At 38.6% G+C, this 16,377-nt stretch overlaps 1 protein-coding gene across 2 annotated transcripts in view; it reads right to left on the bottom strand.

Moving 5' to 3' along the window:
* UBN2 (ubinuclein 2) overlaps positions 1 to 16,377 on the bottom strand; it is a 58,710-nt gene that overhangs the window by 21,019 nt on the left and 21,314 nt on the right. For both annotated transcript variants that reach the window (XM_054829935.1, XM_054829943.1), the window contains exons 4-11: positions 14,661 to 14,798; positions 13,566 to 13,678; positions 12,018 to 12,516; positions 8,491 to 8,561; positions 7,651 to 7,780; positions 6,217 to 6,335; positions 5,454 to 5,567; positions 2,839 to 2,982 (exon numbers count right to left, since the gene is read on the bottom strand). In XM_054829935.1, the coding sequence (XP_054685910.1) occupies positions 2,839 to 2,982; positions 5,454 to 5,567; positions 6,217 to 6,335; positions 7,651 to 7,780; positions 8,491 to 8,561; positions 12,018 to 12,516; positions 13,566 to 13,678; positions 14,661 to 14,798 (1,328 nt within the window). The remainder of the gene's footprint in view (positions 1 to 2,838; positions 2,983 to 5,453; positions 5,568 to 6,216; positions 6,336 to 7,650; positions 7,781 to 8,490; positions 8,562 to 12,017; positions 12,517 to 13,565; positions 13,679 to 14,660; positions 14,799 to 16,377) is intronic.

Here is a 16,377-nt window from a genome sequence, read left to right as displayed (position 1 = left end):
TCATCCACAAACTTACTGAGGGTGCACTCGATCCCCTCATCCAGATCATTGATAAAGATATTAAACAAGACCGGCCCCAAGACTGAGCCCTGGGGAACACTGCTTGTGACTGGCCACCAACTGGATTTAACTCCATTTCTTCACTATATTAACCTCTAAATGTATTACATTGCTCTCCATCAGACTACTGAATGCCTATGAAGAACATCAAGGAGCAAAAGGAACATTCCTCATTACAAGTTCAATGTGCCAATTTCTGACCTACTCAGCTTCTCCAGAATTTTTCCCTCCCCATCTCCTTCATGGTGCTTTGTCTATTCCTTAATCTTTTCGGAATGAAAATCCAAAATGAATCCTAGGCTCCAGCAATTTGTAGTATCATCCTTAAAGGTTCAAGACAAAAGTGTAACTACTACACGAACAGAAGTCAAAGATACAGTACAAAGCAAGGACAGTGCAGTATATGTTCCAAAGCAAGAACATGCTTGGAAAAGAATCCCTCCACTGCCAACATATATTTAGATGTAAAAGTTGATGAGAGAGATCAGTATGAGATTGTTTCTCTCTGATCGTGATTTCAAGTCAAGTGCACTGTTTGAGCTGCACAAAAGAAGTGTGCTGCAAGCCTACTTGCATGAACACCTCCAAAGATAATTACAAGAGTTTCATAAAAGAAAACAGACTTGCTGTTCCTTTTAGTTTTTTGTTGGTTTTTTTTTTTTTTTGAACATACACATATTTAGGTTGCAGGCTTTTTTCAGACAAACATGGAATTAATATGTAACCCAGTCAGAAAAATGGGTTACACTATATGAAAAGGCTTTGGGATCCTTTAGGACAAAAGGTGTTTCTCTAAACCATGAATATTAATAAAACAATCTCCTGGGGCAGAGTATGGAAGTTACACACACAGAAAATTCACGTGACAAAGATAATTGTGATACACATGGACAAATGAATGAGGTGCAACTTAAGATTATGATCAACACCCTACCTCATGCTTCTATACTAAGCTATGACGAACATAATACAGTTAACTTGGAAAGAGCAAGCAATTTCTCCTCTGGGCCAAGCCCACAGAGTTCTGGTATCATAGACCTACTCTGCTTAGTAAGAATTCCTTATGAAATACATAGTCAGTAGACTATTTTTAACATTAAATGCCTACATTTTTTCCCAGTTTACATAGCTCCTTCTCACTTAAGGCCACATAGAAAGGTAAAAAATTATAAGCCTTCAGCATGATAATCCCTACCCTAACATCCTAACAAAATGACAGTGTCCAGCATATGAATAAACACCATGTGTTGTATCAGGAGTTACCACTGTCAGACTCCAGGAAATACTTGCTTTTCCTCTTTCCATGCATAACTGTTTGCCTACAAATTACAACACTTCCTAAACAGAAAGCAGGGAAGCAGCCCCCTGTAAATACGGAACAATTTGTAAATCATTATGGTACCACAACTGCCCAGTTGGTAAGTGAACTCTTGCTGGTCAACAGAAAGTTACGATCAGGTAGCTCTTGGGTTTTGTTTTGGTTTTTGTTGAAACCACTTTTATAGTTAGTTTAAAAGCTTATGGGACTTTTCAGCACACTTACTGTATGGAAATGAGAGAAATATGTGTTATATGGCTTTCAAATACAAAGTTTTAACTTGCTTCACTTCTATGTATTCTTGGATGACCTCACACTACCACCTGACTACTTTCACCGCTATCACCAGTAATCTGCATATGTGGTCTTAAACTAAACTGGGATTCCTTGCCTCATCTACTTCAATAAAATTTTCATAAGACATAACATCCCACTGGTATACTCATCAGCATACTTAGTATACAAAACTAGATCCTTCAACAGAAATGTCAGCTGCATGCTAAGAAGTGTAAAATTTCATTTGTTCCTTTCATTACTATTTCATAGGCAGCTTATTACACCCTTATTTTCTACACTGACTATTATAGGAAATCTCAGTACAATTATTTTTAGAGCTTGGTACAGATTTGACTAATCTACAATCAAGGTATTCTTCAGCAAATTGATTAGTATTGTTGCATCATTTAGCTTTTACAGTCACGTCAAGATTTGACAGGAAATTGTCTTTTGCAATGGGTGCTACAGAAGGAAAGAACTCATCTATATTTGCTTCTCTTCTTCCACTTCGAAGTGTTTGAAAACTTTGTCAAATTTGTATTTCACAGTGATAATTATTACTCTCATTTTATTTTTTCCCCTTTGCCTGGTTGTTTCCTCTTAATAAGTCAGTAGGAAGCAAGCATAAGTTTTCATTAAGAAACTGATGTATTTTTAACTGCAGCATCACAGAGCATCCCAATTGCATACAGGAAATAAAGGGCACAAACCTTACTGTTCTGTGAACTCCAGTGTTGAAATTCTAGCTTATAATTTCAAGATCTATGTCACACTGCATTATCAGACAGGTTACAAGGGACAGGCAAAACTGCTTTCTATATCATTATCACCTTCCATATCACAGAAAGAACTTCCCAAGCAGTTACCCCCCCGCCTCATACTTCCCCCTCAAATGAAGCACCATGCACTGTTACGAACTTCAGTAAATTCAGTCTCCAGCAGATGACAAAAGCACATAGCTCTCCAAGGAAAACAGTGGGGTTTTAGCTCTCAGGCTTGCAAATAAGACAGAAAATTAACTTCTGATAAACATTCATTCTTCTAAAATATTCTAGTTCCACTGACATATTTTGACATTTTAACTAATATTAATAGTACACAGTTGAGTCAAATATGTGACAATAAATAAGATCCAAGAAATAGTTCACACTAAAATGAATAGATATATAAAGCAGGTATCGTACCTTGCCTGCATCCAGCCTTTAGGCCAAAGTGGTTTCACTTCTGTTTCCATAAAGGTTTTGAGGTAATCTTCAGCAGACTGACTTCTATTTGGCTCTAGCTCATAGCATCCCAGTTTGATCTTGACAAGATTACACAACAGAGACCTGCAGAAAGAAACACAGTAAATATAGAAAGAAACAATCCTTTCAAAGCTCAGCAGAAAAAGGCTGAGAAATGGAAGTAGTGACGCTATACAGCTGCTGTCCATTGCAAGTTGTAGGAAGAGCTCAGTTCCAATCATGTTTTCTAGAAGTTTACTACTAGCACAAGTTTGCTACTACAACTAGTATGATCTGCCACTCACTTCTCCATTTCCAACAGGCCGTATGGCTCAAAGAGGAAGTCAAGCAAAAAACACCAAGAGGCTCCCATGGATGAACAAGGAGCTCCTGGGCAAAGTCAAACAGAAAAAGGAAGCCTACAGAGGGTGGAAGCAAGGACACGTAGCCTGGGAGGAATACAGAGAAACTGTCCGAGCAGCCAGGGATCAGGTTAGGAGAGCCAAAGCCCTGATAGAAATTAGTCTGGCCAGGGATGTCAAGGACAACAAGAAAAGCTTCTGTAGGTACGTTAGTGAGAAAAGGATGATGAGGGAAAATGTGGGTCCCCTCCGGAATGAAACAGGTGACGTGGTTACCCAGGACATGGAGAAACCTGAGGTACTCAATGACTTCTTTGCCTCAGTCTTCACTGGCAAATGCTTGAGCCACACTGCCCAGGTCACAGAAGGCAGGGACTGGGAGAATGCAGAACTGCCCGCTGTAGGAGAAGATCAAGTTCGAGAATATCTAAGGAACCTGAAGGCGCACAAGTCCATGGGACCTGATGAGATGCATCCACAGGTCTTGAGGGAACTGGTGGATGAAGTGGCCAGGCCACTCGCCATCATATTTGAGAAATCCTGGCAGTCCGGCAAAGTTCCCACCAACTGGAAAAGGGGACACATAACCCCCATTTTTAAGAAGGGAAAAAAGGAAGACCCAGGGAACTACAGGCCGGTCAGTCTCACCTCCGTGCCTGGCAAGATCATGGAGCAGACCCTCCTGGAGACTATGCTCAGGCACATGGAAAATAAGGAGGTGATTGGTGACAGCCAACATAGCTTCACTAAGGGCAAATCGTGCCTGACAAATTTGGTGACCTTCTACGATGGGGTTACAGCATTGGTGCGTAAGGGAAGGGCAACTGACATCATTTACCTGGACTTGTGCAAGGCATCTGACACTGTCCCGCACGACATCCTTGTCTCTAAATTGAAGAGACATGGATTCGATGGATGGACCACTTGGCAGATAAGGAATTGGCTGGATGGTCGCACTCAAACAGTTGTGGTCAATGGCTCAATGTCCAAGTGGAGAACAGTGACGAGTGGCGCTCCTCAGGGGTCGGTACTGGGACCGGCACTGTTTAACATCTTTGTCAGCGACATGGACAGCGGGATCAAGTGCACCCTCAGCAAGTTTGCTGATGACACCAAGCTGTGTGATGTGGTCGACACGCTGGAGGGAAGGGATGCCATCCAGAGGGACCTTGACAGGCTGGAGAGGTGGGCCCATGCGAACCACATGAAGTTCAACAAGGCCAAGTGCAAGGTCCTGCACGTGGGTCAGTGCAATCCCAAGCACGGCTATAGGCTGGGCGAGGAATGGATCGAAAGCAGCCCTGAGGAGAAGGACTTGGGGGTATTGATTGATGAGAAGCTCAACATGAGCCAGCAGTGTGCACTTGCAGCCCAGAAAGCTAACCATGTCCTGGGCTGCATCAAAAGAAGTGTGACCAGCAGGTCGAGGGAGGTGATCCTGCCCCTCTACTCTGCTCTCGTGAGACCCCACCTGGAGTACTGCATCCAGCTCTGGGGGCCCCAGTACAGGAGAGACATGGAGCTGTTGGAGCAAGTCCAGAGGAGGGCCACGAAGCTGACTGGAGGGATGGAGCACCTCTCCTATGAGGACAGGCTGAGAGAGTTGGGGTTGTTCAGCCTGGAGAAAAGGCAGCTCCGGGGAGACCTAATTGTGGCTTACCAGTACCTGAAGGAGGCCTACAGGAAAGCTGGAGAGGGACTGTTTATCAGGGAGTGTAGTGACAGGACAAGGGGTAATGGGTTTAAGCTGAAGGAGGGTCAATTTAGATTAGATGTTAAAAAGAAATTCTTTACTGTTAGAGTGGTGAGGTACTGGAACAGGTTGCCCAGAGAGGTTGTGGAGGCCTCATCCCTGGAAATGTTTAAGGCCAGGTTGGATGAGGCTTTGGGCAACATGGTCTAGTGGAGGGTGTCCCTGCCCGTAGCAGGGGGGTTGGAACTAGATTATCTTTGAGGTCCCTTCCAACCCAAACCATTCTATAATTCTATGATTTTTACATTCTTACTATCATTTTGTAATTGGGTTTACATCATCTTTGTGGTTTCCTTGTAGCTGAAACATCTCCTCTCACTTTGCTCACAGTGACCTCTATCTCATTTAAGATGGAGTATGTATGAAAGCAAGTGAAATCCATTCTACACTGAGTATTTCAACAGAAGATTCTTTTGTGAAGTCAGTGAAAAATCTTGGTGGAAAAGGTAGTTTTGTCTCACCTCACTGTGTCATCCCAATGAAACTTCTTTCTAGGTCCCACAACTCTCTTTCCAGGTTTCTCATCATCATCTTCCTCCGATCCATTTTTCTCTCGTTCATCTTCTGCTTGCAACCTACATTTAGAACAATTGTTTTCTTTGCAGGTGTAACACAGACAAAATATTTCCTTGAGAAAGGGGTGTTTTAGGTGTTAGAAAAACAAAAAGGACCTGACTTCAGATTCTTATTATACCCTTCCTGAAATGGTAAACAGTTCATCTTCCTCTCCCCACCGCTTCATGGTCCTTGGAGACAAGTGAAAAGGACACACTGTATGGATGCTATCAAGGATGCTGGCTATAAGCTTCGTGTAGTGCCTCTCTGGGAAATGGCAGGATGCTTATCAATCTATTAGTGCTTCTCCAAGTCTAAAATTAGTTAGCTATGAGGGAAACAATTACAATGAACAAGAACAAAATACATCAAGAATTTGAACACACCACCCTCCTCCATTAACCCAGCATTTTGAAAATCTCCAGTATCCTTCTCACAGTTTATGACTTCTTTCTCACAAGACCTATTTAATTCAGTTAACGGGATTTCTTTCTAGAGTCAGGTGATAACATCACTTATACATAACTACGTACTTTGTACAATTCAAAACTTGCAGACACCTGTAAACTGGAGCTGAGTACTTGGCTGAGCTCAGGGAATGAACAACATGCGACATAGACTTCCAGCTGGATTTCAGAATGGGCATGCACAGACTCCAGAAATACCTACTTGGCATTCTTGGCTTGACTGCGGGCCTGACAGTCCTCTTGATACTTGCATAACTGCTCAGGCATGACGTTACTGACAGCTAGTTTCAGCTTTTGCAGTGGTTCTCTCAAGCGGTCATCCTGTGGAAAGAGAAACACCAAAGCAGTCCTTTTAGATGCAAGGTAAAAGGTGTTTCAGATAGTTTCACAAAAATTATTTCCCCCTCACTCCTAAGGCAACATGCCTAGTGCCAATGGCTGCAGCAGCCATTTCCTATATGGCACGTCAATCCTGTTAGGTGCAACAGCATTACAGAAATGCACATACTTGACATTTCTCATACAATTCATGTAGTCTTGAGACCACAAACAATGGAAGATAGTCAGAAGGAAAGATATCATGAATATCGCAAAACATTATGGCATGATCTCATTAAATAATGCTTTTAAATCAAAATTGGGAAGAAAATCTGAGGTGAAAAAGTAATGACTTGACTGATGAGTTTCTCAACACTTGCAAAAAAGTATCCAATTAATCAAGTCTCCAAGAACTCTGTGATATAAAAACATCCTAGGTAATGAACAAAATATATATACTAGATTATCTGAGTATTAGATTATCATTATTGTATGTAATTTATGTACCTCAAAGGTAAGGACTATGTATTTAGAATGGTCTCCAAATATTGAGAACTTCAAACAAAGTAATATACTATATACTTCCCTACATGTTTCAAATTCTCCTCCTACATGTTCTGACTTCACATTCTTAATCATAAATGTTTATTGAGAAGAACTAAAATACTATGTGCTATTATGTCTTACTGCTTAGAAATAGCATATGAATCTGTCTTCCTCCTTAGCAAGTTCTAAGATCTCTGCATTCATGATCCTCAGATCCTCTGCAAGATTTAGTCTTGAATTTCATGTAAAGAATCAGGTCAGGATACTTCATATCACAGATAACTTTTTTATTCAATAGGACAACATCTTCTTAAAGAGAAATGCAACTGCAAATGACAAAGTATTCTTAAGACCTAGCCACCAAGGCAAATTTGCACAAACAGTAGAGGCTGGATCATCTATTATCAGTCTATTCTTTCCTTTTTCTTGGCACAAAAGTGAATGCAATAGTAGTTTATTTTTTTTAGCCTGTCAAAGCCATGATTATTGTGGCTTTCTAGTTCTGCTACTTTCATATGTACCCTGTACCCACTTTCAAGATGAAAGTGCTTCATTCTCAAATAAAGGGTCTGAAATACTTAAACTGTTTGTTCCTAAAGTAGTGACAACAGCAGCTACACAGAAAAAAGCTTTTAAACTGATCTAACAACTGATCCAAAAATCTTTTGCTTTTTTGGAGACTGTATGGCTGTTGCTCTACTCTCCTGCATTCTGTCCTCATCACTATTACGTAATTGACTCATTCTGGAGCTAATCTCCCCATCATCATTACCTGGACATTGAGGTGTAGCTTCTTCAGACGCTTTATCAGTGTGTCCTTATTGCATGGCACAAAAGCCTCAAGGTGAGAGTACACTCCATTGCGGATGGCAGGATTTATCTCCTGTAACTGTAGCTCAATACTGACAAACAAGAGACAGTCAACCAGCGAGGCACTCCAAGATGAAGATAACCGAACAAAAACCTGAGGAAGCTTTGTATGCATAACATTCTCTAGCTATACATACTAAAAATAGCAGCTTGGGACACTTTCAATTTTTTTTTTTTTTTTTTTTTTTTTACAAAAGGAGAAAGTCTTAATGGTAAGAAACCATCCACATACATACTTCTCCAGCAACGTTGAGCACTGTCATTCAAATTTTGTTTACTCCTATCATTTCACATCAATCTTGACACAATTTTGACTGCTACAGTCTTCTAGGGATTACTTTTTGTTTCCTAGAATACGACCATAGAGCCTTCTATATTGAAAGCTTAGTTGAAGAATTACAGAGTAGCAAGAGCTAGCATTTTCCCTCATGAAAGCTGAAGGTGTTTTTGAGTTATGAAAGTGGGGGACAGGAAGAAATAACGGCAGTTTTGTTGAATTTTACATATGAAGTCAAGGACACAGGGCACTACAAAACAATTTACACTGGATAAAGACAGACAGATAGTCATGACAGGAATTGTATTCATATATAAATCTCTTTAGCTAATAACTAGCTTAGACTGATCTACCTTCAATGACTTTTAAGGGCTTTGTTGGAACAACCTCAATATTATTTCCTCTTCTGTACTTTTCCTGTCACCCCCTTTCCAAAAAGGGAAGGTTGTACAGATAAGCACTTACTCCAGCAGAATATTATTCATGTCTTGCGTGAAAAACTTCTTCCTGCCTTCTTCATCAAACATCTTGGCAGCCTGAAAATACAGCAATAAAGAGCATCCAAAAGTTCATAGAGCGTTTTATCCCAACAACCCTTGTATTCTTTACTTCTACAGCTGTATCGTACTCTTATTTTCCAGAGAACAGCAATACTTGAAAAACAAAATAAAACCCAAACTATACTCAGCTCTTTAGAAAAAAGGTGAGTATTGTTACTACTGTACTAAAATAAAACTGCCTTGCTGTAGGGTGAACAATCATTCTATTTAGAATCTGCCTGGATCACTGATGTTAACACATTCATCTTTTCAATAACCATGAAGAAAGAAAATGTTAGAGATGTTTTATCTCACCACCAGCAACATTCCACTACCACTGTTTGCTTTAAGAAAAGGAGCACTGCTTGACAAGTAAAGCAGGCAAGAGCATCAACATATTTCTACTCTCAATCTATGGAAGGCTCCTTTTCTACACTTCTGTTATGTACCACCCAGTTACAATTTCCCTTCAGTGTTCTTAGATCCATCTCAATCCTTCACTGCAATTTCTACAAAGGGATTACGTATGCTAGAGGAATACCTCATCCCTCTTTCCTGGTGCTGTCCAGCATTCTTGCCATCTTTTGTGTATCTCTAGTATTTTTGTCTGGTCCCTTCCTGAGTCTTGGGGGTGGTGGGGGAGAAAAAAGACAGCCTTATTCCTATACATACTTCCTTTTATTAGAAGTTTTTACTGATCTTGCAGGAACTCCCTTTATCTTTGTTCTTATCACCTAGATTCTTATTTTCACAGACAATGACAGCTTGCAGGAGAAAGTCAATTCCCTGCACGATTCTACAAAAAAGAGATCAGTAATATCTTCTCTCTAGTGTTCATACACTCTGCAGATTTACAGAAGAGGGAAAAACCCAAACCAACCCACTTTTACAGACTTACTATCATCTTATATTCTGGTACTGGGACCAGACAGCAAATATCTAAAGGAGCTGGAAAAGGATGTGCAGGCAGAAAAGTAGGCAAGTGTGGTATCATTATAGTGACTGACAAACATTAGAGGCAGCCAACATGCTATGAGGCTGAATATTCAAATAAATTAAAAATCTAATTCTCCCTTTTAAAAAAATTTTTAGTGACTTGTGACAACATAGCTAAAAACTACAAATAAATGCAAGTGTTAACTTGATAAAATTCCTTTATTACTGTGAAATACTTACTGTTCTTGCTCTTTGTAGCCAATCCATTTAAGTTTGAAAGAATAGTATTTTCTGGAATTGTGAACTCTATACTGCACAGGAAAACAGGAGTCTGATACTCTCTCAGAAACCATAAGGTAGATCATTGTCTGAAGGCTTTACTGCTTCAGTCACAAACATTGATACCAGAGCGCAAGTTCTGGTAAGGACTGCATTCTGCTCACTACTTTCTACCATAAATTCAGCTGTTGAGGGGATAGTACTATGTAAGAATACTGAAGCACGTGTCCTGCTAAAACAACTAGAAAGGTTATAGATGTTTATAAGCGGTACCAAAAAGATAAGTTTGAAAGTCTTTAATCCAGTATCTTTAGGCATAATTAACACGAGGATTATCATCACCTCCTGGTTTATATAAAGTAGAAGGAAAGCTACGCTTTGACGTTTCAGTTCCAGGTAGACCTTAAAAGGCAATTTCAACATTATACTGTCACACTGGACTGTGTTGCTGGCTTCTGAAGAGAACCACACTGGCAGATTCAAAAACTGCATTGCTGCCACTAAACTGTGGTTTGTTGGGTTTTTCCCCCTCACAGACAGATTATGTTGACAGTTACCTTCACATTAGAAAAAAGCCAATTTATTACTTTCCTGCTTGTGTATAATATTGTCTTCTGTCATGGCAGTTCAGAATTTCCCACTTAGGGAACTAGAAGACATCAATCTACAAAAGGAAGTCAGGAAGGTTTTATTGTATTTAGTCAGTGGCTTTCTAAATTTTATTTTTTTTAATCTAGATATATCATACTCCATTCATAGAATATGGGCTTTTTCCTACAGCTTTATAAGCTGCTTAGCTTTCTTTGCACTAAAGAGCACTACAACTGTGAGCTTGGTAAGTATTTGACAAGACTCATTTCTTTTTTCCTACTTTTTAGGAGATGTTTTCCCCCACTGATAACACGTCAGTTGATTTAAAGATTGCAGCTTTTGTACCTTCTGCAAATTGCAATCAACACACAGTCTAATTTTTCCCACAAGTGTATGGGTAGACTTGCTCTGCTCAGCCAGCACCAAACTTCCAGAAGACATTATCAAAAGCAGAAGATGAAGAGTTACATTTTCCAAGAGCCACTGAATTAAAGCTTTCGTCCAACTGGGTGGGGCTTGTTATACAGTGAAGTAGCATGAATTTGGGGCAGGCCACTAACACTTCCTGACTTTTGGCCTAATCCAGTTCTTCTGCAGTTTTGCTAGAAGCTTATTGTTGATTCATAGCAAAATTAACTTTAATACTCAAAGGTAGACAAAATCATCTCTCTCACTTTAGTAAATATTAACTCCTTGGCTGTGTTTAGCTTAGTACATTAAAAATAACTAAGACAACTATAAGACATTTACATACAGATAAGATAAACATGTTTTATCATTACTCTAACCTGTAGCAAAACAAGCTCTGCTACTGTTTAAATTATTTTTCCCAAAAAGGTAGTAACTTGAACTTCTTTTTCAAAACTTACTCTGAGCAAGGAAAAACTTTAATGCCAGAATCTGGACAATCAAGCAATAAATTTATTCTCAAATTAAGATAACATTTACAACTGAAACAAGGAGCATTTAATACCTTAACAGTTCTGATCCCTTTCAATAAGCTATTGGGACGTTTGTAACCTGTGGATTTAATACTTTTCATTAATGATTTTTGACAAATTTGAACTCCATTCTAACCTTCCAAAAGAAAATATTCAGTTGTTTGTTGTTGTTTGGTTTTGGGGGGTTTTTTTGGTAGTTGGGTGGTGGTTTTTGGTGGATTTTGTTGTTGTTGTTGCTGTGTGGTTTTTTGTTTGGTTGGTTTTTTTAATTGGCAAGTTAGCATTTATGTTACAAAGCCAGAATTTCAAGACATTATTTTGCAAGCTGCAGTCATATTTCAGGTTTCCTCCTCCAAACTAAGAAAACACTCATTCATTTCACCAACTAATAATTCAAGTTAAAGTAACACTGATGTTTCCATTATGGAAAAAACCCAAACAAACATTACAAGTTATTGTACACAGAAGATTTAGAAAGCCTTGTCTCCACTGTGAGACAAAGACTGCTTTAACAATTGACCTGCATCATCTTTGTGCCCATTTTCATCTGAGTATAAATACAGCCATTGAGATCAACATTAAGATCAATTCTACATTTTTTAGAGTTTCAGCCAGCAATTCAAGGATGACAACTCAGGCCCTAATTATTCTTTCTTGTTCTCTCAGATTCTTGAATGCAATCCCTTATCAATGAATTCATACTTACTGTTCGAAGGTCTCCAATGCGCTTTTCAAGTAGCATAGGCAGACCTTCTGGGAGGGCAGGCACCTGCTTGGGTGTCATGACCTGAGAGGCGTAGGTTGCCTGAGTGACATTTCCATTTTCTCCTGACAGCTCAGATACTGGGCTGCCATCAGAAGTGCCATCAAGCAACTTGTCAAAGTCAATGTCTCCCAGCATCTCCAGGGCACTTTCAGCTTCTTGCAGGAGCTCACGTTCATTTGTGCTACCAAAAATGGAGAGGACAGGATCATTGATCCTAAGATTCAAGTCAGAGATATCGTTTCCTGCATTGAGAGAGGAGGAAGGAATTTTACTAGGGGTAGAGGTTGCAACAGTCACTGGAGGTTTTGGACTAGATTCCTTCTTCCTCATGGCTTCCTTCTCCTTTTGAAATTTACGGATCATGGCAGCCAGAGAAAGTGAGTCTTTATACAGTTTCTTTTTCTTCTTTTCAGACTTGTGTGAATTTAAGGCCATTACTCTGTAAAGGAAAGAAATCTTTCATTAGAATGCATGTGACTTTTGAGGCCTTAGTAACCTTTAACTAAAATCTGGGAGTTTAGTACAATCAAAAAATTATCGGGGGAAGAGGCAAGTACTTTGTGCTTCCACCTTCAGACTATTCTATCAACTACCATAAATCTTTGCTGGTTATGTAATTTCATGCTCTCCCAACTGATTTGTTTTGCTAAGTTTTGTACACATTAAAGCAAAGGTTATTTACTTTTGACTTCTCTAATTATGGAGAAATTGGCAGAGTTGTTAAACTCATGGCTGATCTATGCTACTAAAATACTTAAACTTGCCTCTCAGGCTCCTGAATGGTGGCAGGTTGCTTTAAGTTTAGGTACACCATGTACATTTAAAAAAAATTATCTTCATTGCCATGAATTTTGACATGCAGGCTCAACATCTATACGGTCCTTAAACAGAACATTTCCCACCAATTCATCACCTTGATAAAAAAACCCTATCAATAAAATTTCAATATCAACTCGAATATTCATAATAAGACAACTTCCACTCAACAAGTTTTCTAGAAGCCAATTAAAAAACCTTCCATGGTTAATCCTTCTATGGTAGCCTCAGTACTCAGGAAAGTACACACAAAGTTAGTAAGAAACACGTAGAATAATTAAGCAACATTTACAGTTTCCAGTTTAGAAACAAAGGGATAGGAAGAAAATTATCTTTCATTAGAAGATGGAAAAGATATAATTCTTAATGCTATATAAGACTTTGGGTAGAACAATGATGGATAATGCTAGTCATAGACTCAAAATTACTTTTCTGTAATTTGTCTTTCCTTGTTTTATTATTCCTCATTCAAAATTTTGGGGACAGAAAAATTAACTTGTAGGACTTATTTATGCAAAACCCCAACAAATTCCAAACCCAAAGTCTATTAGCTGTTAATTACAGTTTTAAAGTACAGTATTATAAACAGCTATGATAATCTTGCTGTGGCATGCAATCTTGAAACCAAACCTCACATACAATTCAAGCGTTCATTTAAAGAGACAAACTTACCCCAACTGCTTAGGAACTTTCATTTTCCGAGGCTTCTTCTCCTTTTCTGTCCCTTCATCTTTCCGCTTGCGCTTCTTCATGCCACGATCTTCACTTTCTTTTAACTTTGCTATCTAGAAAACAGATCAAATAAAGGACAATGATTCTTCCACCCTAAAGGACTTATACAGCAAGAAACATTTAGTTTTCCTTACACTTTCCAATGCAGAGCCAGGAAAAATACCTCAATGTGTGTAAAGGCAAACAGTACCGCTGGATTCCTAGCAGCAATTGCAGTTACTGACAAGTCTCAATCATTAATCTTTTTTAACAGTTACTGAATTCAGCGTTTTCAGTTAGAAAAATACTTCAAGGCACAAGCAGACTGATGTCCAGCCAGTATGAGCAACAGACAAAACTTTAGTGTGTTATCAACACTATTTTAGTCACAAATCCAAATCATAGCATCATAAGGACTGCTATGAAGAAAGTTAACTCCATCCCAGTCAGATCCAATACAATAACCTTAAAATTATGTTGAAGAATTATAAAGGAGGAAAATAAAATCAGAAAGCTGGAATTTCTTGGAATAGCATGGAACTTATCAATGTCACATGCAAGCAATTATGTTTGCATTGATCATAACTTGTCTAGGTACACAGAACAGCATGCTGTTTGGGAAAGACTGTATATATACTTTTTAGCATAGCTATTCTTATGCACTGAGTTTATTTAACAGATATTTTAAGTGTTATTCTGTCTATTAGCAACAATTTCAAATCACACAAGCTTTGTGCAAAATCATAAAAGCAGCACTGGAGAATTTAAGTTCTCATCTCATTTAATAAAATTCCTGTAAAATTACAGAATCATCTGTCACTTCAAGATAGATGGACACAACTCATTAGCTTGCCTAAACAGATGGCTAGTCTTACAAGACCAGACAGCCTATGGAATGCCAGTACGTGAGCCACAAAATAAAAAATGCACTAAGACAGTGCTGTGCATCATTCTGCTTTCAGCCTCTTCATCCGAGCCATCCTAAGCATATCAAATATTTCCCAATGTCCACCTAGCTCTAAGTTTTGTATAAAAACCATAATTACGATCACTCACTTTAGGTGGCCTATGCTTTTTGTCTTCTGCAAAGTCTTCATCCTCTGAGTCAGATGCCTGGCGGAACTGCAGTGTACCAGTGTTGATATAAAACCCTCCATATTTGGTTGTCAGGGATGCAGGAACCAATTCATCATACTGGGCAGGAAAAAGATGAGTTTATCAGCATTTCTTAATATAATGAGTATATAGTTCATTTACCAGTCCCTATATAATGAGATATAAAAGTACACAGCACAGCTTGCTAGAATAGAAACAGGATAGTAATACTATTGAAAACATATTGGCCAAGGCACAGAACATTAATATCACAGAACCTTTCTACGTTCAATGCAATACCCTTTTTTTTTTTTTTTTTTTTTTAAGAAAAGACAGTATTACAGCATTAAAAGTACTGCTTTCTGAAGGAAATGAGGATGGGCACAGAGACATTCCCCCCCCCCCACTGCTGAGAAAAAAAAAGTCCAAAAACTTTTAAACTTTTTTCCCCCTCAATATCCTGTCTCTGACAACATGCTTCCATTATGCTAGATGTTAAATCTCAAGATACATAAACCATACAAACAACATATACACCACCTGCCTATGAGTAACTTCACTTGATCACCGGTTGTTTTTGTCCAGGAAGTGAACAGGCACATAGTGCATTATTTGTTTTCATCCACAACAGCCTTACAGGCATACCAGCAACATCCCTGGTTGAAAACAAATTTTGGAAAAAAAAAAAAGCTAACCCCCAAACCCAAAACAAAACCCAAAAAACTCCAAACCAACCCATCAAAAAACCCAACAACCTTCCTCTATTGATTTTAAAGTTTCATACTTCTATTGAATACCCTTCAATTTTATAAGACAACGCATCGTTCAAATTACCCTCTGTTAGTCATACACTTTTATCACAGGCCATTTAAATTATCTGTGACAGCTACATTTATTTCCAGAACCTATTTCTTCCATATTTTCAAAAAAAGATGATAGTCTGAACAATCACTATATTGCAGTGGAAAAAGCCTAATCTATATCAGAATTTTACAGAATTGGATGTTACACCCAGGGAATAGGAATGAATATGATAAAGATGTTTTTGTAAACTAAGCAGAAAAAAACCTTCTCAGATTATATGCTTTGTTTCATTAAGATTGCCACAGCTTTCCTTAATACCAATCTTTGCAGTGCACCTGACACGTTCAGACATTCCAACATGTGCTACACTTAGTACTGACTCTAACAACGGGGACCAGCTCAAAAAACCTACTTCTTACGAAGTTCTCTGAAATTTTCTTTTTGTTAAAAACGCTATCCCAGACATGACAAACTTAGTCACAGTATCTGTTAGCTTATTTCCCGTTTTAGGTGTTAAATATGACATTGCCTCTCATACAAATACCACAGTGACAGGACTTGTTTCATTCAAAGTCACATATATTCTGTTTAGAAAGTTTTAAAACCACAAAAGCTTTCAAACTCTTATACATACTTTATTTTGAAAAGCACTTATTTAATCTCTAGGAAATATCTTGTTAACAGCAAACTCTCAAAAAGGCTGGGAAGATGAATAGATTAATTCTAGCTCTATGCATACGTATCAACAAAGCAAGCCATGGAAGTGTCTGCAAGAGAACCGAGGGAGGGCTGCCTTGACAATGCTGTTATCACTACTCAGAAGGACAATGTTGTCCTGAACTGCTCCAAATTTGAACTACCAGTCTTAGTTTTC

Source organism: Grus americana, chromosome 1 (assembly GCF_028858705.1).
Source record: "Grus americana isolate bGruAme1 chromosome 1, bGruAme1.mat, whole genome shotgun sequence".
NCBI lineage: Eukaryota > Metazoa > Chordata > Aves > Gruiformes > Gruidae > Grus > Grus americana.
The sequence above is the reverse complement of the archived record's forward strand: the minus strand, read 5'-3'. Positions and strand labels throughout refer to the sequence as shown.